This window comes from Ceratotherium simum, chromosome 38 (assembly GCF_057802395.1).
Source record: "Ceratotherium simum simum isolate JZ-2026a chromosome 38, ASM5780239v1, whole genome shotgun sequence".
Lineage (NCBI taxonomy): Eukaryota > Metazoa > Chordata > Mammalia > Perissodactyla > Rhinocerotidae > Ceratotherium > Ceratotherium simum.
In genome coordinates, this window is record NC_141937.1 from 12,955,637 (window position 1) to 12,976,977 (window position 21,341).

General features: G+C 36.1%; 1 protein-coding gene across 6 annotated transcripts in view; it reads right to left on the reverse strand.

The window, feature by feature from the left end:
- The window catches only part of SCAF8 (SR-related CTD associated factor 8), a 201,569-nt gene that overhangs the window by 106,667 nt on the left and 73,561 nt on the right, over positions 1-21,341 (reverse strand). For 4 of the 6 annotated variants that reach the window (XM_087425114.1, XM_087425115.1, XM_004440702.3 and 1 more), the window contains 3 exons: positions 19,393-19,461; positions 16,058-16,276; positions 12,646-14,755 (listed from right to left, as the gene is read on the reverse strand). In XM_087425114.1, coding sequence (XP_087281240.1) covers positions 13,305-14,755; positions 16,058-16,276; positions 19,393-19,461 — 1,739 coding nt within the window. In that variant the 3' untranslated portion in view covers positions 12,646-13,304. Of the gene's footprint in view, positions 1-12,645; positions 14,756-16,057; positions 16,277-19,392; positions 19,462-21,341 lie in introns of those variants that run through there. The other 2 variants (XR_015550112.1, XM_087425113.1) reach the window with 1 other exon arrangement.

A 21,341-nucleotide genomic window follows, 5' to 3' on the forward strand; every position in this document is an offset into this window, starting at 1 on the left:
AATGATTTAAAACAATTTTATTGACAAGGTTAAAATCAACCTAAAACAAATATCAAAAGATGTAATTACTCCTCTTAACATCTTCATTAAGGATTCCTTTCCCTAAAAAGTGCTGAAAATAAGGCCAGAATATAATTAGGGTATTATGACACATCTATAAAATTAAGAGCTAATAATTTTATCTATATTGCTATTTTTGTTTAAAAATGCTTAAAAGAATTCAGAAACAGGGGCCGGCCCAGTGGTGCAAGTGGTTAAGTGTACGCGCTCCGCTGCGGCGGCCCGGGGTTCACGGGTTCGGATCCCAGGGGGGCACCAACCCATTGCTTGTCAAGCCATGCTGTGGCAGCGTCCCATATAGTGGAGGAAGATGGGCATGGGTGTTAGCCTAGGCCCATCTTCCTCAACAAAAAGAGGACTGGCAGATGTTAGTTCAGGGCTGATCTTCCTCACCAAAAAAAAATAAAATTTAGAAACAGAACACTTAATTCATTAAATTATGCAAGATATGACTGCATCTCAAGGCAAGTGAAGGCAAAGACAGAATAATATCCACACGGTGTTAATCAATGGAAAGCAACATCATGTAATATCACCTTAAGAACTAAAAACCTATACACATTGCAAACTGAGAGGAGGACACTGGAACAACTGTCTAAGAAAGGCATACAGTTTTAAATGGTAAAATTCTTCAGGACCAGCATGAAGAAGAGGTTTCAGATCTAATGCTAACAACTGTGACTAGTAGTGGCTGCCTCGAGAAATGTGGAAAATCTGGGGCTTAGCAAGAACAAGTCCAGGATAGATGAATGGTATCTGTCATAGTTGTGGGGGTCAAGTACCTGCGTCTCTTGGGGTAGGGAAATGTTGGTACGCAGTCCACATTTTTAAACCTTGCTCTAGATAAAAACTAGAGTCCTGGAGGGCAAGAAGATAAATTCCATTACTTATGGATACTACAATGCTAACTTTCCCCAGGCTCAAGGTTCTTTCTATTGTGCAAGCTATAGTTAAAAACATACCCTAAAATATGTGAATCCCTCACCTGGGGCTTCAAAGATTTTTAATTACAGATGAAAGCTCTAAGATCAGACGGATATGGGAAAGCCAGAAGCAAGGGTGGTAGGGCCTCAGCAGTTCTGCTACACAAGTAAATTCCAGATTATATTACGCTTAGAGAGCAGAGGGGTGTAGGAATAATTATGGTGGCACAAAGGCATTGAGAACACTATTAATTCTCATTTAGAAGGTTAAGTTGTAATATTAAAGAGGGCCCAAGGGTATACAGTAGGCTGTCACAGCAGCAGCACCCAAGAGGTTTTCTTTCCTGGGCTAAATTCTAAAACCAGATAAATGGCTGGGTTGTTTGTTTGGTCGGTTTTTTATCATCATCCCAGGAGGTCTACCGCTTGGCATTTCAAATACGTACTCTTAATACATGATGAGTCAAACACACTATCTTTATTCCTATGAAGCAATCCTATGCTCACTGGCTCAATGACATAAAGTATTTCACTTTGGATTTATCAGCTTGATAAAGAGGAGTTTAATATAGTGGTTGACAAATTAGAATATCCAAGAGTATGCTCATAAAATAGCTTTAAAGAAAAAAACAGTCACAAAAAGGAAAAACAGAAGAAAGGCTTGTTTGCACACTGACTATGAAACAAAGGCCAACAAGGGGCATGTGCCTGTCCCCAGCTGCATCCCTCTCCCCCATCTCTCTCTCTGTCTCCTCTCTGAAGTCTTGTTCAGCCTCAATTAACTTTTGGCAGCTTCGGACCCAGCTGATCCAAAGAAAGAAGCTGCAGCAAATCCACAAAGTGTGCCATAGTACTGATGCTATGAAGAGCACTGGATAGTAACTTGAAAGAGTACTGCTAGGCTAAAATAAATCAGACTCAAAAATGATTTAAAGCTAGTACTTTTTTTTAGCCAGCTATCAGAAATATTACTGCTTTAAAAATTATAGGCAGTTCTCTTGCTCACTCTCATTCTCTAAGAATGCATTTAGTACCTAGTATACATTTAGTATTAATTTCTGGTTACCGGAACCTTTAAAGGAGTCATTTTTCTAAGGAAGACTGAATTGGCCTTGATGAGAAAATATCAGGCTTTAAAGATCTAACTCCTAAGAAGTATAAGTTTGGTAAGCAGGTGCGAGAATCGAAGCAAAGAAAATACATGGGTTTTAAGTTGTCTGATTCCTAAGAGAATAATCAAGTGCCATCATAAACAGATCAAAGAAAATCCACAACGCTTGCTGAATGTTCTTTGAGGAGAAGGTATCTGACATACACACATAGGCATGTGTGCATGTCTATAATACGTATGTGAGTGCATACACAAACGTGTTTATGAGTTGCATTAGATTAGACACTATTTTGAAATGTTAAATTAAAAATGTAAAGAGCCAAGAGAGAAACAAAAGTGAAGTCAGACTACTCATTGAGCAACGGAAAAAATATTTACCACAAAAAAATTAACCTGGCCCAACCACTCCCAGCCAGAATAGGTGCTCTGTTTAAGGTGCCTGGGTAGATATTTGATAACAAATCCAACAAAAGGCAGTGCTCTATAATCACTTTCTTCTCCCATCAGACCACCCGCTACTCGGAGCTACAGAAAGGAATGGAGAGCTGTCATAAACTACTAAGAACAAAAGAAAAGGCAGTAAAATATTCCTTTGGAAAAACTGAGAAAATCACACCTGAAAGGACTAATGACAAAGCGTCAGTCTCCTTCAGTTCTCTGAACCTACATATCATGACTGTTTACGACCTGGTTACACTATTCCCATATCCTCTTAAGATCATTTTCATCTGATGTTTAGTGGGAATCAAGGCCATACCCTTGACTACAACCCTTGGACAGCTAGAATAATCAGAGAGCCACAGACCACAGGCTCATGACACCGAAAGGCCAGTGCCTTTATCCCATGGTTTCTCAGATGAATCCTCCATCAGAATTTTTCCTTCATCCATGAACATTTCTACATCCCCTACTTTTACTATCAGTTAAATGGAATTGCTTTTAGGGTGAGAGGAGCCCTTTACTGGCCCTTTGAAAACTGATACTAATTTAGAAATCAACCTTAGTCTGCCATTGATTAAAATGTGGACAAGTGATTTTACTTGCCCAAAGTAGAGAAGTCAGGTTAAGAAGAAAACTTTAAACACAGCTCAAATTAAAACAAAGCCTTTGAATTTGGAGGCAGGTACACTACGTACCTCTCCATTTAAGTTCCTACATCTATAGCTTTAGTCTGACAAATAAATTTAAAATAACCAATGTGACAAACAAAGATTAGAGCTGTAAGTTCAAAGGACTGCCCCATCCCAATTTACCTTTCCGTATCAGGGTAACAATTAAATTTTACATTATCCCCTAAAGAGTCTAGTTGTTATTTTTTTAAAGCTCTGCTAAGAAATTAAGTTACTGCTTTACATTTGAAAGTACAGGTAACTATGGTTAGTGTGGCATTTTTTGATTTCCAATGAAATCAAGATCCTTAGTGTATCTTCCTAAGCTGGCTACTATGAATGACTCGAGATTCCAGAATCAACCATAGGTAAGTAACTTTACTTTTCTCCCCAAATAGATAATCTCTTGAGATCTCAAATTTTATATGGCAGACTTACTTTGGGATAAAATGGCTCTACATATGCTTTTCAAATTCTATCATATAGGGAGATCTAGTAAAAAAATTTTAAAATCATTTTTCTAAACATCGTTTGCCGTATAATGGATTGAGTCAGACACAATTTAAGGAAGTAGTTTATTTCAGTAATTAACAACTTTTTTAGGATGAATATAGTCATGGGAAAAGTGTAATGCTTTTTTACATTTCATATGAATCGGCCTTTTTCAAGTCCCATGGAAAAAAATCTACTCTTAAAACTTGAATTCCTACTTCACTGAATAAGAAAATCAAGAATACTATTTTTAACCACTAAATTGTTACTATCTGGACATACTTAGACAATTAACAAGAGAAAGGAAGCTTTCTAATTGTTCTTCCTGAAATTAGATCTCAGCCATCTCTCCGTGACAGGCAAGCCACTGGGCCAGCAGGATGCGTGCCACTAGCCTAATGAATCAGACAGCTGTGTTGAAAGGTTGGTACTGAGGACCAGAAACACAAACATAGCTCAAAGAGTTGAGGCTCTGGAGGATGAAAAAGCTTTAGAAGACCTATAAAGCTCCAAGAACCAAAACTCCATTCCCTCTCCACCCCTCCACCCTCATTTTGGGTTGTAATATCCAAATCTGATAAATAATCCCTTAATTATTTGCAACGAATACACACTGATTTGAATGTCCCCAAAGTTTCTATTAGCCATTATTGACAATTACAACATTAAACAGCTACGTAGTACTACACGTCAGGCAGTGTTCTAAGTGCTTTGGTGCCTTTCAAATAAAAACCAGAATTCTCCATTCAAATTTCTATAAAAGCTGCCAGAGCCCTTGTTGAGACAACTATTTAGTAAAGACATATATATTCATATAACTTGGATTTCAGTCAGATACAAAGCCGTTTTTTACTCAATCAAATAAAAATTTTGCTGGCTAATTCTGAAAAAGTAGAGAAATGTATTAAGGTTATAATACTAGATAAATATAGTCAACTGGTAATTTATTTGGTAAATAAAAACCCTATTTCTAATAAATCACTGAAATAGCAAAATGATAGTCATATCACTTGAGGAAATGTTAATGAGTAGACAAAACAGAAAACGCTAGTACTATAAAAACAGACACAAACAGTAGAAGTGGAATGGAAGAACACAACTGCATTTTCAGGGTAGCTGTATTTAATCGAGTCTAAAAAAAACCTTCACCTTTAAAAGCCAGCATTTTCTTTAACGCAAGAATAATTTGCAGTGAATAGATTCTTTGCTATGGATTTTCTTTCAAATTCCTTTAGTTCAAGTATTACTAAAGAAACATAAAAGTATGGGCATTACAAATTCATCTAAAAAGCTAGTCAGCACTATCATGTTTACCAGTTTGCAGTACTTAGGGATTTAAATTTGACTGCTGTAACACCCAAAGCAATTTAAAAATGGATTATATAAAGATGGGTTTTGTCACTCTAAAATGTGACTACCTTTCCCATTGTATGGGTTTGTGCTTTAAAATGTTCAAGGTCTATTTACTTAGATCTTTAGAATTTAGTCACAGGATGTTATAAATTGTGTCCTCTAAAAATATATGTTGAGGTCCTAACTCCTAGTACCTCAGAATGTGACCTTCTTTGGAAGTAGGGTTATTGCAGATGTAATTAGTTAAGATGAGGTCATACTGGAATAGGGTGGACCTCTAATCCAACATAACTGGCATCCTTATAAGAGGAAAATTTAGACACAGACACACACACAGGGAAGATGATGTGACATGATGGAAGACAGCCATATGGCACCAAAGGCAGAGATTGGAGGGATACATCTACAAGCCAAGAACACCAAGGGCTGCTGTGAACTGCCAGAAGTTTGGAAGAGGCAAGGAAGATTCTCCTCTAAGGCCTTCAGAGAGAGCATGGCCCTGCCAACACCTTGATTTCAGACTTCTAGCCACTGCAACAGTGAGAAAATAAGTTTCTGTCGTTCAAAGCCGCCCCATTTTTGGTACATTATTACAGTAGCCCTAGGAAACTAATTATACAGACCATATATTAAAACCTACTTTCCAAAAGTGTATCTTCTAATGTAAAACATAACTTTAAAGTTAGCAAAACCTGGGATCAAACACCTACGCAAATCAAAAGCTGTGTGACCACGGACTTCTTCAAGTGTGCTTCTTGATTTCTAAAGAAGAGATGACAAATCCTACCAAACAGTGTGTTTCTGAAGATAAATTGTATAGAATGTCCATGACACAGAGGCTAAAAATGTTAAGTCTCTCTACTTCCAAACCCTTCTCTCTCCGTAATGAGAATGCATTTTTTTTTTTGCTGAGGAAGACTCGCCCTGAGCTAACATCTGTGGCAATCTTCCTCTACTTTGTATGTGCGACACTGCCACAGCGTGGCTGGTGAGTGGAGTAGGTCCACGCCCAGGAATGCATTTTAACCTGTGGTCACAGACTATCTGGCTAACAATTCAGAAAATAATATGATGAAAATGGAGGGCTGTAATTAAAATATTATTAAATTTTATAAAAAACACTGTCTTCAATGAAGCCCTGATGGTTTTACTACTTAGAAATCTCTAAATCCTTTCCCTCACTATGACCACAGAGATCTAACATGTGATGTTTTCCAGAACCTTCTGAGATGGTAATGCTCCTCTCTCCTATCTAAAAGGCTCAAAGTAATTTCAATCACCACAGAAGGAAAGATGGATTCTTAAACAATAGTTATCCTTTATACTTAGAAAGCTTATTTTATTTACTTAATGCAAGTCCTCTGATTTTACTAATACTGTTACTAATGTGTAAACTGACCCAAGTTCAGTAATAAACACAAGACTCATGTTATTAAAAAGTGATTGTTCAAATGCAAGAACTTTTTATTTCATGTAATAATCATAACATAAGCAAAATAGTAATTACCTTTGGCAAAATTAGTAGAAATAGAAATATAACGTACAAATATGAAAAGCACGTTTCCCTGATATGTGGATTAGACAGTAATATGGCCACATTGTTTAGAGTCACCTGCTCAGAGACTCTGGAAAAGGTGATCCAAGGCCAGCACCATGACATGCTGAGAATGAATCTAAGTCAACTTGAACAGAAGACTTGAAGAGAAAGAAAACTTAGAACCAGGTTATATATTCTAGTAAAGTAAAGTAACTGCAAATTATCCACTGCCACCAAAGACAACAGCTAGCTTCTAAACTGCCTGAATTCAAGAGGTGAATAAAAACTAACAGTGAATGCTTACTATGTGTTAACAATAATTTTACATATTTCATTTAATTCAAGCCATGAAATATTCCTGATATAGGAGTTTTATACACAAGAAAACTGAGTGCTAAGTTTTGGCTATACATACAGTGTATAAATACCAAATTTTAGACAGGAGCTGCCAAAGCCACAACTTAAAATATAAATTTGCAAGCAATCACTGGCTCTGATTTACATGTCTTAAAACATTCTAAAGGATAAAAAAGCTTTGAAATTTTATTTAATTTGTGGGAAAAAGTGTTTTCAGAAAGAAATCTTATTAAATATCAATGCAATACCAACCTGCCTCCAAAATAGCAAGTTATTAAGGAAGTTAACAATATTACACCATGGTATATAACCTTAAGAAAAAAACAAATCCTGAAAACAGAATCTCAGAAACAAAACTGAAGTGAATGTTTAGCTATAGGAAAAGAAGATAGCTCCCCAAATATTTTTAACAATGAAAACACAACTTAAGTTGAGTGTTTAAGTGTGCTACCCTATATGGATAAGCCTGGTTGGGCTGTTCAAGTTTGTTTTTCTGCACAAATTTATTTGCCTTTTCTAAACAGACGAACTAATAGTTGATTCTGCCACGTGTCTGGCACTCTATTAGATGGTACACACTAATTTTTGAATCTGACAGACCTGGGTTTCAATCTTTGCTCAAATATTTACAAGTTGTGAGACTTTGGGAAATTACTTAAATCTGTGATTTAGGTTTCTCCTTAGTAAAATAGTTATTAAAATAATAACTACCTCACAGGATTGTCATGAGGATTATATTACACAGGTAATAAAATTATCCCAGTTCTTGTCACATAGTACATGTCCATTAAATATTAGCCTCAATAATAATAAAAAAAAAGTAACCCTGCGGATTAGCTATTAAGAAATGATGCTTAGAGGTACAGTAACTTGTCCAAAGACATACATCTCGCAAATGTTAAAGCCAGTTTTGAAAACCCAAAGGCAATAAAATCTGTGCTCTTTTAAATACTATTCCGATATTGTTAGTCTTTCCCTCTGTTCCTCTTGCTTTCTCAACTGGTCTTTTACAGAAGAGAAAACTTGTTTCATAGATTCAAGGTATTTAAATGCTGGAAATGACAGTAGAAATCACTATGCCATGGGGCAGTGAACTGCTTTCAACAGACAAAGCCAACTGATAGTCCTTGCCTGGAATGATGGGTCAAAAAGGAGGCTGCAGTGCCATGATGAGAAGGATTTGAGAATTCTGAGAAAGGCAAAAACATAAAACAAGACCAACAGTGATAGCTGCCCACGGCAGGGTGGAGAGAGTGCTATTGGGCAGGGAGGACAACAACACAGGTCAACGAAGTGCTACATCTCTGCCACAGTTATGCAAGTGTAATATGCTCATTAAACTCATCTGATTCTCATTAAGTTCAGGGCTCAAAAGTCACAAGTTTCAAGTTCACTCTCTACTCTCTATTGAGCTCTATGCAGAAGCACTCTCAGCTTCTTCACTGCAGGTCATCCTACTCTCTGAAGCATCTAACATTTCTCATACAATATAAAGTTAGCCCATTAGCAAAATTCTACTCCTTGATACCCTAACATATATTTTACAACTTACTTAGATATTTGCTCTATATCTTGACGAGAACAAGGCAGAGTAATTCTAAGCATACCTACAGGATGATGAAAAGAGCCCCCTAAAAGAGCAGAGGATTAAGTAGTGGGGAAGAAAAATGTCTGAGCAAAGTTCATGCCAAATAAATAAACCACTGATTTGTGTTATTTTCACTTCAGCCAAAAATACTTCCTACAAAACCATCTCATATGCTTCCTTCCATCCTTTTTCCTACTATAATATAAATTCACTTTTAGACTGAGCTAAAAACATCTGTGATCATGGACTTCTCTATTTTTTATTCATCCCCCAACATCAATTGCCACAATTAAATTTATATTTTATTGAAACACTAAAAATAATTTTGTATCACTGAAGTATTTTACTTAAAAAAAATTTAAGAATCTCAAGTATGGTGTCTTAAATATTTACATATTTTAATATATCTAAAGCAGTGGTGTGTGGGGATTTAAAATATATACATAAACCCAGAAAGGTGTGTGTGTATAAATATGTATGCCCCCAGGAGATTCTATATTACTAAGTTTGTAGCGACCTCCCTCCCCCATATGTGCAAAGAGCTCCACAGGTGATTCTGTTACACACCTCCTGGCTAAGAACCAGAGATAGTGCATTTCAAATTGATCTCAATATGCACGTCCCCACCTAAAGTATGCCCCCCACTGGCCCGGTGGCGCAAGCGGTTAAGTGCGCACGCTCTGCTGTGGCAGCCCGGGGTTTGCCAGTTCGGATCCCAGGCGCACACTGACGCACTGCTTGGCAAGCCATGCTCTGGCTGCGTCTCATATAAAGTGGAGGAAGATGGGCACGGATGTTAGCCCAGGGCCAGTCTCCCTCAGCAAGAAAAAATAAATAAATAAATAAAGAGGAGGATTGGCAGATGTTAGGTCAGGGCTGATCTTCCTCACAAAAAAAATAAAGTATGCCCCCACATGAAAACAATCCGGGACCATTAATTTTAAATTCTAGCTCCAGAAAGTTTTGCTGAATCAAGGTATCTTGTTTTTAAATCTCCCATTAAAGAGTGTAGTAACTTGATTTTCTTTCTTCAGAAGTGAAAAATTAAATTTTTAGTGCCTACAACTTAAGTTATAGTTTAAAAGATGCTTTATATAAAACCACAGCATCATCATTTAAGGAAACAGTTATAATTCTCTGCCATATTGCAGTATTTATGATTACTTACAATAATTTAGTTTTTTATTTTGCCTATGAATATAAAGATAGCTGCTCTCCTCTTCTATATTATGTAAAATATTTAAAGAAGAAAAGTTAGCATTTTCTTTCCTTGAAAAGAGTTAAAAGCCCTTAAAACATTTTATTAATATAGCACCCAATAAAGTAATAATGATGAAGGCACATAAGGTATAACAAAATTATTTTTAATTAAATACTAAAATTTTTTTTTCATTGAAGGTTGTGCCTATCTAAAATATATACAATGATGAAAAACATCAAAATGTTCTCTAAATCACTTAATGAGTAAGGGAATATATATAAGTTTAAATAATGAATACCATATTTCTTTGATTCTAAGACACTTATTACATTTTGACATTTCTGAATTAGGGATGGGTCTTATAATCACTGGCATGTCATACCGGAAACATTTTATTTCTGACTGGTGCTTCTTACAATCAGGTACCTTAGATCTGATGAACTACAGTGTTTATAAAAAAATGCTTTTTCAAATTAAAAGAGGTAACTTTTTCTTTTTAAATGTAAAAGTGCCCCATCCCCAAAACAACTCAATGTGTGGTTCCATAAAACATCATCTTTTATGTGAGTGAAAAATGGCCAATAAGTTAATGAAACAAATTATCAGGATGAAAGAAACTGCTCTGGTAAGAATGTTAATAGCTTAAATAATGAACAAATTTTATAAATTAAATATTATATGAAGCCATTTCCAGAGTTTTAAACAAATAATTTTATACTATTCCATTTGCCAATGCTTTCTAAGTATTTGTCCACCCTATATATTGAAAGAAAATTAGAATAAGGAGGTTTCCAACTATAATATGCTGCAGATAAAAACTACTTTGCTGTAAAATAAGTTTCCATCTATGATATAAATGATCAAAGTACAATGTATGCATTTATGCTAAGAACAGAAGCCAGTGTTGAATGAAATGTTTAAAGACATAAAAAACCATTTAAAAATTAATGTCTACTAAATACTGCAGTCTTCTAAAACTCCAGAAAGTCATATCATTCTCTCCCTCTAACATATCACAAATCAAATCATTAGGTGATTTGCTGTCTAATGTAGCTACTGCCTGCAGCACCTCAAACCATTTTATTACAGTGGTTAAGTTACTCCTTGCATATGTCTAACTGCTAGCATTCTAGTGACAGCACTGTGATCAAAAGTATCAAAAATGTGAGAGGTCCTATGTCAAAGGATCCTATTATCAAAGACAATTAACTTTTCTCTCCATCATTAAAAAAAAATGGTGAACGTAAATATCAATTTTGGAAATTCAGTATTAAGGCGAATAATATCCTTTTACTTAAATATTATACAACAAAACAAGGACAAAGTGAGAACAAGTACACAGAATTTTTTCAGCTATTTTAAGAGTGTCACACATTTCCAAGATGGGTTTCTAGACACAGTACTGACAACTGATTAGGTTAACTTGCACTACCAGAATCTTCAAACCAGTGCAATACTTGTATGTATTTTGTTTTCGAGTTTGCACATGAAGGCCCAGCAGTGATAAAAAGCCTGGGATCAAAAGTTACTGAAAAGTCTCACATATTTTATTGCTACTTAATCCAAGCGAATGTCACTTAATTTTAATAATGCTAAATGCAACTAAAGGAGTTTGAGAGAAATCTCAGTCAATATAGTTTCCTTAAGGACAAAACTAATCTTTCCTGAACATTAAAACTTTGTACCAATGTCACAGTTTTTCCTGTTACCCTAAGGAAAAGATCTGAAACCAACTCAAATTATTGAACTGAACTACCTTAGAAATAAACACCAAATTTCCACTCTCACTCACTTTTCCAAATAACAAAATAAATAATGTACTATTTCTATTCAGAACCTGTAAGAAGAAAAGACTTCATTTTTGGCCAGGAACCTCAAAGCTTTTACAGCTCTCTAGATCATCAGAGGTAAGCAAAAACAATCCAATTTTAAACGGCTGGTATGCTCTATCATTTCTGGGGAGGCTTGACAAATGTAGCTTAGGAATTTTAGATGAACAGAGAAAATGATGAATTGTTGGAAACGCATAGGAAACAAAATTACTATTTATAGGACCAAATGAAAGTCTTCATTAGAAACAAAAAAAACTAATGGTTTAATATATACGTAAAACACAAAGGAGAAATAAACAGCAAATAAATGAAAATTAAAAGCAAAAAATATATATAAATAAATAAAACTGGAAACCAATCTCAACTTTTTCTGCTTTCAGTTTACCTTGGAGGCTAATCTGAACAGTGTTACCCAGAGCCTATGAAACACATGATGCACACTTTGTTCCTGGTATACAAACTAATGTTTTTAAATCCAACACCACCACTACAAATTTTGTGCAATTAAGAAATTCACTTCAGGCAAGTGACAAGTACTTTAGTACTAGCACTATCTACGCAGAATAACAGATATAGTGTGAAACAAAGCAATGCAAGCATTTATGTGAAAGTTGGCTCCATGCTGAATCTGGATTCATGCTTAACTATATTAAAAAAGAATTGCCAAACTGCCAATGTATTTCTTTACAATATTTCTTATTTTACCTTCAGAAAGGCTAAGAGCTGTAACTATGGGCAACGTCAATTAGCCAGATTTCTCTAATTCTCTATCCGGTTTTAAAAAATATTTTATTATCTAAACTATCAACTTTCTATTTTTCTCTGTACGTGCATGAAGATAGACATACAGAGAAACAGAAAAACCTCTGTATGACTTACACAATACTTATACACAGCTATTACATACAAACTAACGAGACTGCATGATTTCTACATCAAAGTACATGCTTTTTCCACCACACAGTTCTTCATTGTTGTTATTAAGGGTAACAGAAAACTTCTGCAACAACTAAGTACATGCTGCTAATGATTCAGGGTTTTAAGAATTTATAGGTTAAAAAAATACAATTCCTAGAACACTGTTATCAAACAAATAAGTTTTATTGGCATCTAAAAACAAAATTCACCCAACATTGAAACGTACTTTAATATTTATGTCGTTGTTTTTTTCTTTTTTACTCACTGCAGTATGAGGAACAAATCACAAACACTTACTTTGGAGAAACAGAGACCATAGTGTAGATTTTACAAAATCACTTTTTAAAATCTCTGTATTGTGCTCCTCAAATATCTAGAGCCAGTCTTTGCATAAAATATCACAGCTTCATCTATTACCTTAAAATTCTGCAGCAGCCTAAAGATATGGATAAGATATACCACCACTTGCTATTTTGATATATATCTATTACCATATCCAACCTAATGGTAGTATCTAAAAAATTCTTTCTTCCATAGGAAGTCTCTGACAAGCTGTTATTCATTTCCTTGAAGTTAAAAGAATCTGGGGGCAACATTTATATTTTACCAGAAAAATAAAAAAATGTTTACCTACCATGTTCATATTAAGAACAATGTCTATACAAGTCAGTTATACAATTATTTTGAGAGAAAGGTGAACATGAACATCAGATTAACTTAATTCTGGCAGACAAAAGTGAACAACTATGGTCCAGTCAGCCATTAATCTATTACAGAGAGATGACAACTTTACAAAAGGTATCTTTTACCTACTGAGTGATGATTATGTCCCCTCAGTTTCTGTGCTTTCTACCACTGGTTCACTTTCTATATCAGCAACTGTGTCACTCTTCTCCTTGTTTATTTCACTTGAAGATGTCAGTTTTTCATAAAGTTCCGGATCACTCTGTACTGGTAAAGGTGGTGGCTGAGCATGTCTCTCAGTGTTTTCACCATTAACCTGAGGCACGTTATCACCTTTTCGTTGAGAAGTGGCCCCTTCAAAAAAATCAAAAACCCGAGCATGAGGAGGGGGGACCCAGTTTGGAATTCTATCTCGTCCAAGACGATTTCCATTCATTTCTCTGCAGAAATCAAAATCTCTATCATCCCTATCCCTTTGCCTCTCCCAGGGTCTTCTGCGGTCATCAAAATCTCTGTGAACTTCTTGCCCAAATCCTCTGTTCCAAGGACCACTTCTAGGATCAAATCGATAGTTTCCAGACCGAAATCTGCCTCTTTCTTCATGTAAGCCCTTTGGACCACCAAAGACAGGCAGAACCCGATGCTCTCTCTCGTCAAAATCTCTATGCCCCCAGGGTTTCTCCGGATTAAAGCCAAAGTGATCTCTTCGACCAAGATGATCTAAACCTGGCCTCACAAGATTCTCTCTAATATCTACTGGAGGTCTTCCAAAATGATCCCTACCATCCAATGGAGGCCTTCCAGGACCTTCTCTTGGATCTACAGGCCGTCCAATCACATCCCTAACATCCACCGGGGGTGGTCTACTAATGCTTTCCCTGGTTTCTATAGGAGGAAACCGGTAATCTCTGTCTCCTTCCTGTTGAATGTTATCATTCCCAAGTGGTATCCTTTTTTCTGGATTAGTAACATTGTCTACACTTTGTCTTCCAGGAACTAGAAAAGGTCTTTCTGGCTGACTAAAAATATCTCCTGGAGGAAAAGGACCACGGGGTGGTGGATGAAGAGCTGAATCAAGTACTGGTGGTGGCGGGATTCCCCGTTGGGGTGGGATTGCAGGCTGTATCAAAGGGAATCTTGGTCCAGGTGTCTGTGGTATTAGCCCTGGACGAATGTCTAACATTGGCATTGCAGGCATCCTCTGAGTAGAGAGATTTAAAGGGGGTAGATTTTGAGGCCCAGCTGGTGGTTGTGTTCCCAAAAGTCCAGAAGTATTTGGAACATTTGGTGGCTGTACTCCTATAAGTCCAGAATTGTTAGGGATATTTGGCGGCAGCACTCCCAAAAGTCCAGAACTACTCGATACACTTGGTGGCTGTATTCCCAAAATTCCAGAGTTATTTAGAATATTTGGTGGCTGGGCTCCAATAATCCCAGAACTACTGGAAACATTAGATGGCCGGACTCCAAGAATTTCAGAATTACTTGATACATTTGGTCTTTGGACTCCCAGAATTCCAGAATTGCTTGTCACATTTGGTGGCTGTCCTCCTAAAATTGCAGAGCTACTTGATATATCATTTGGAATCACTAAAATGGAAAAAGGAAAAATAATACACACAAAAATTATTCTGGTATGAAAAGGAAACTATAATTATTCATGCTATAATTTCCAGTAGTTAGCTTAGCATTAATCAGCTACTTTACCCTCCCAAGAATCAAGGTATACTAGATACTATATAAAAATTAAAGCTAAAATTATTAATACCATGCATAGTGAAAGTTAAATATTAAAACATAAGTGGGGCTGTTACCTAAAATCTTTACATGAAATCATTTTTTTTTTTTTTTTGGTGAGGAAGACCAGCCCTGAGCTAACATCTATTGCTAATCCTCCTAATCCTCCTCCTTTTTTTTTTTCCCCCTTTTTCTCCCCAAAGCCCAAGCAGACAGCTGTATGTCATAGTTGCACATCCTTCTAATTGCTGTATGTGGGACATCGTCTCAGCGTGGCCAGACAAGCAGTGCGTCGGTGCATGCCCAGGATCCAAACCCAGGCCGGCAGTAGCGGAGCACGCGCACTTAACCGCTAAGCCACGGGGCCAGCCCCACATGAAATCTTTTAAGTTAAACAAGAATGTCAGGTTTTATACTGATTCTCCCCTTCAACAGAAGTCTTTCTAAAGCACAAACGATTATTAATATACTAGCACTGGTGCCATAAAAAAAGGACTTGCTGCTTTCAAACACCATATTTATCTTCTAGACCTAGCTTGATAATACCTGGTAGAAGTAAGTTCTTTACACCTAATATTTGTTCATTTTTATCTTTCTGTAGATCTACATATTTTGTGTAATCTTTGATAACAAACACATTAAAGCAGTCCCAATAGGCCAAAAAAAAGGAGGGGGAGGGGTCTTAATGGAAAGGTGTCAAAATCTACACTATCCTGACAATGCCAAATCTGTTTTTTTTTTTTTTGTGAGGAGATCAGCCCTGTGCTAACATCCGCCAATCCTCCTCTTTTTTTGCTGAGGAAGACGGCCCTGGGCTAACATCCGTGCCCATCTTCCTCCACTTTATATGGGACGCCGCCACAGCATGGCCCGCCAAGCAGTGCGTCGGTGCGCGCCCGGGATCCGAACCAGCGAACCCCGGGCGGCCGCAGCGGAGCGCGCGCACTTAACCGCTTGCGCCACCAGGCCAGCCCCCCAAATCTGTTTTTAATAGAAATTTTAGGAGATAGTGATCTCTTTTAAAAAATCGCAACATTTCAACACTTGCATTGAAATATTTATAAATGCATGACACCACAGAATTAAACACTAATATTGAGAAGTAGTACATATGATTTAACTATGTATTCCCAGGGTTTTTTTTTTTTCCCCTACCTGATCTGGTGTTTTCACCAGAAGAAATCTGGTGGTCTATAAGATGAGGTACTTTTTCTTCAGGTTCTGCTTGTTTAGTTGGAGGATTAAAAACATTTCCTGCTGGCAGAGTGGAAGTAGCAAGACCACTGGCAACAGAACCACCTGGTAAAACAAGGCTCCCAAATCCAACATCTTTCACAGTTTCTGGAGTCATGGCTAATGGCGGCTGCACTAACGCTGTTTAAAGATGGAGAAAATATGTTTCAGATTTAATTGGCTAATCAATTCATATGGTAAGTTAACTATGACCAACACTGGCCTTGCCAAAGTTTTAAATGACTTCCTCTTTTTCTCTCCCCAATTGTCTGGCAAGACTGCTCAGTTAACATGACATGAATTCCCTTCTGGTCCCTCTATTTCATTTATAATTATAATGAAAACTAACTTCTGACAGCTTGAATGTTCATTTAACAGCATCTGTGTATTACTTAGCACATTATATAATAACTGATGCTCAAAATGACAAATGAGTCATCATGAAGAGGCTAAATTTAGAAAGCTTTATTTTTAAAAAAGAGAAAAACAACAATTTTTAGAAATATTTTCATAAAAATGTTTAGTAAAATAAGGACCAGTACTCAAGAAGAAAATCCCAATAATACAAAAAAAATCATAATTTTCCAAGGATGCCAGTAGACGCATACCTAAATATACAGAAATGATTCGTGCAGACTGACAAACATGTATGAGAATGAAAATGTGCCCGATCCCCTTGAAATTATAAGGTAATAGGGTCCTTACATTCACTACTTTTTGTCAAACAAGGTTAGAAACTCATCACATGAGAGGAGGTAAGATGGACTACACATAAAAAGGTATAAAGAATGGGTAGAAAAACCTCTAAGTGTATATGTCATTTATATGTTAAAAAACAGAAGTAGAGGAATATAAAATCACAATTAGACAATCAGAATTTTTAGTCCAATTTATGTCAAAACACTGTTAAATCATTTACGTGGGGCTTTTAAGAACTGCTTTACCCTCACATTTAACTCTAGATTACCTCAACAACTGTTAGCACATAACAGAGCTGTAAAATAGGGATAAAATCCCCCTGGGATCACGTATGGGAATTATGAGAATTAAATTCGACAGTGTGAACAATTAGTAGAGTACCTGGCACACAGTGGTATTTCTCTTTCTCTGTTAAATTGATCCTAGGTTTTGCAAAATGAATAAGCTAAAAAGAAATAAATTGGGAGGTAGGCTCTAGGATGAGTCTCTGTGAAGGGTGAATTCAGAGATGGCTTCTGAGTACTTTTCTAATTTTCAGAATAAACAATTCTTCCTAATTAACCAACAATGCTATCTAAACACTGAAGGAGAAAAAAAGAGTTTAAAAATATAAAGAAAACGGATATTACCAAAAAGTAAGCTATCATATATGTTCTCTTTACAATAAAGTCCTTTGGGCCAATATTGGCCAAAAAGCTAAGAAGCTCTCAAAAACTGATGTAGTCATCTCAAAAGGACAGAGAAGCAACATGAAAGATCTCTCATTGTCCAGAAGTGAAACAAATTGAACTTCAAAAAGAAAAGTGAACACAACTGCTTGGAAGTAAAAATCCATTAATCCATAAATATTAAAAAAAATGAAGGAGAAAGAAGTGGAGGGAAACAGAGGGCAAGAGAAGTAGAAATGAAAGAAATCCTCTTTCCCTCAGTCATTGGATATCACTGGAAATACCCATAGAACTCACTGCTCTGAAAAATGGCACTTACAGGGAAGAATTTAGCATCTCCCCTGGCTCTCCCATACAAGTGTACTTCAAAGTAACTAGATACTATTAGTTGATAAGAAAAAGCTTTTCTTTATAGAAAAATTCTCACTAAGAAATGTGAAAGGAATTACAGTTGTCCCCTCTTATCCACAGTGGGCTACCTTCCAAGACCCCCAGTGGATGCCCGAACCCATGGACAGTACTGAACCCTATACATACTATGTTTTTTCCTATACATACATACATACATACCTACCTACCTATGATAAAGTTTAATTTATAAATTAAGCAAAGTAAGAGATTCCCAGCAGTAACTAATAATAAAATAGAATAATTGTAACAATATATTGTAATAAAAGTTACCGCAGATCTCAGCAATCTCAGCATAAGATTTTTTTCCTCACCCCATTAAGTCGAGAACTTTCACCTTTTAAGGAAGCACTTTACGGCTTCTCTTTGGCATATCCGAATTGCCAGCATCACCACTCTTGCGCTCTGGGGCCATTATTAAGTAAAATAAGGGTTACTCGAACACAAGCACTGCGATACTGCGACAGTCCATCTGATACCCGAGACGGCTACTAAGTGACTAGCAGGTGGGTAGCGTATACAGCATGGATCCACTCAACAAAGGGATGATTCACGTTCTGGGTGGGATGGAGCAGGATGGCTCAAGATTTCATAACACTACTCAGAATGGCACGCAATTTAAAACTTATGAATTGTTTATTTCTGGAATTTTGCATTTAATATTTTCAAACCACGGTTGACTGTAACTGAAACCGCAGAAAGCGACAACAGAAAGCGACAACTGCAGAAAGTCCCCCCTTATTTAAGGGGGGACTACTATAAAAACTCGAAAGATCACCATTTTGCAACTAATAAAAAGTAGATTCGAGCAATAATGATCAATGGATGGAACTGTTCGATGAAATTTTAAACAGAAACTTTTTTAATGAGCAGGTCCCACTACCTGAATGCTCTGATCCATCTCAACATCATTAAAAGTGGGACAAGAAGGCACTGCATGGCTCCTGATGTGATGTAATATCAAGTCTACAGAACCTCACCTGTTAAGTATTCTTACTAAAAATGCGGGAGCAGATTCTAAGCAAGCTTTGGTGCTAAAAACTTTCTATTTACAGGAAACCCAAGGAGATAAAGGAACAAATTCAATACCGCAAAGCAGCAAAAAAACAAATCCATTATCTGGGACCTTGCATATAGAAGTGAACCGTTTCTTCAACAAGGCAAAGACATGAAGGATTAGAAAAGGAAGAGAGGTTTGGGCTCTAGATTAAGACATTTAATACACAAAACACACAAATATGATGTGGAGACCCTTCTTTGAATTTTGACTCAAATACATCAATTTAAAAAGACATTTTAAGAAAATAGAGGCAATCTAAACTATCATATGATACTGTGAATTTTTTATAAATCATTTAACAAAATAAAATGCATTTGTCTGAAAACCTTCATAATAAAACAATTAACAATAATTCACAAGAATGGGAACTGACACACTAACACTACCATGAAGGAAGAAACTTCTACAAGTAGGAGACTCACACGTCGGTACTACTGGTGGAATAGCAGGCGGCGGCACAGCAGGTGGTGGAACTGGAGGCGGCATGAAACCTACGTGGAAAAAAGACCAAAAACAAAGTAGCATGAGAAAGATACCTGGTTTACAGCAAAGATTTCAATAGCTATAAATGAAGTTCTACGTTCTGAAAACAGTCTTTCATCACCATGACCTCATACTTGTGAATATATTTTCCATTTTAAAAATTACACCTATATTCACTACCTTGTTTGAGCCCTAGTGAGCTAAAGCAAAGAGATCCTTATCGTGAGCACATCCTATTTTATTTACTCACTTGTTTATAAAATCAAAGATTAACACAAGCCAGGCAACCTGTTTTCTGTTAGCACGGTGACTGCAGGGAGAGTTAAACACTGTATTTCAAGCTGCTAATAACATTATCTGCAATAATGTCATCTGTAAAATGTGCTACTGTATTTCTTTGATATATATGCTGTTTACCTGCTAGATTAGACTATTTTCATTAACCTTGCATGTTACTATACTATGTTTTGAACATTGAAATAAAAGTTCAATTTAATATTGTCTGTTTTACGATTTTAAATATCAAATGATCAAACTAGAAACCTGCTTCCTTGTATTTTTAAAATATAGAGCTACCATTAAACTCAATTTAAAAAGTGGCAAAAAATAAGAGGAAAATAAAGATATGTAATTTTCAACAAACAAATGCTAGACAATGACTTTATAAAGTCTATGTGGTATGGCTTTAGAAATAATCATTTAGGGCCGGCCCCGTGGCTTATCGGTTAAGTGTGTGCGCTCTAGTGTTGGCGGCCCGGGTTCGGATCCCGGGCACGCAACGCATTGCCTCTCCGATCACGCTGAGGCCGTGTCCCACATACAGCAACTAGAAGGATGTGCAGCTATGACATACAACTATCTACTGGGCCTTTGGGGGGAAAAATAAATAAATAAATAAAATCTTAAAAAAAAAAAAAAGAAATAATCATTTAAAAATATCTTCTGAAAAAATTTGAAAATTATAATTTTCAAATCACAAATACAGAAAATATTTGACAAGAATAATTTTCTAATATTTAAAATATAAAAAGGATAAAATTCTTATTAAAATCTGCATCAATTTCAAATTATGTATTCAACTGTAATTTTAAAATTTTATGTTACATGATAAATAAATTACAAACATTCTCAAATAATGAATTTACTTTTTGGCCTTGCTGACAGTTTTTAGGACCTCTCTTCAATGGCTAAGGATTTCAATTTCAGAAATCAAGTTCTTCTTTTCTTATAATACGCAAATAATTCATGGAGTTCAAAGAAAAATAAGAATAGTTTTGAAAAACAATATATATCATTTGATCCCTTATATCTCTCTCATCCTTCTAATCTCCCATGGTCTAATACTAAAGCTCTATCTCTAAGTTATGTAAGCAATTATTTATATTTAATTGTTGTGTGTTAAGTAATCTATGGTTTTTACCTAGAAACACTGATTCAAGGAATGTTCATCAACAATTTTTTAGATCAAAAAAAGTATTACAAATTCAATCAGCATTTCTAAGATATATTATCATTTCTAATACCAAAATGGAAACCTAATAACTTTTAGGAGGGACAATCTATATAATTTAATGCATACTTTCTGATGAATGGGTGATTACTGTACAGAACTTTGATATAAAAACTTCAACAAAAATTTTAAATTATTTTAAGAGTATTTCAACTATTTTAAAGGATTCTATTCCTTTTCTCTGTCAGTGCTTTTTTTTTTTTTTTTTAATAATTTTATTTATTTATTTTTTTCCCCCAAAGCCCCAGAGGATAGTTGTATGTCATAGCTGCACATCCTTCTAGTTGCTGTATGTGGGACGTGGCCTCAGCATGGCCGGAGAAGCAGTGCCTCGGTGCGCGCCCAGGATCCGAACCCGGGCCGCCAGCAGCGGAGCTC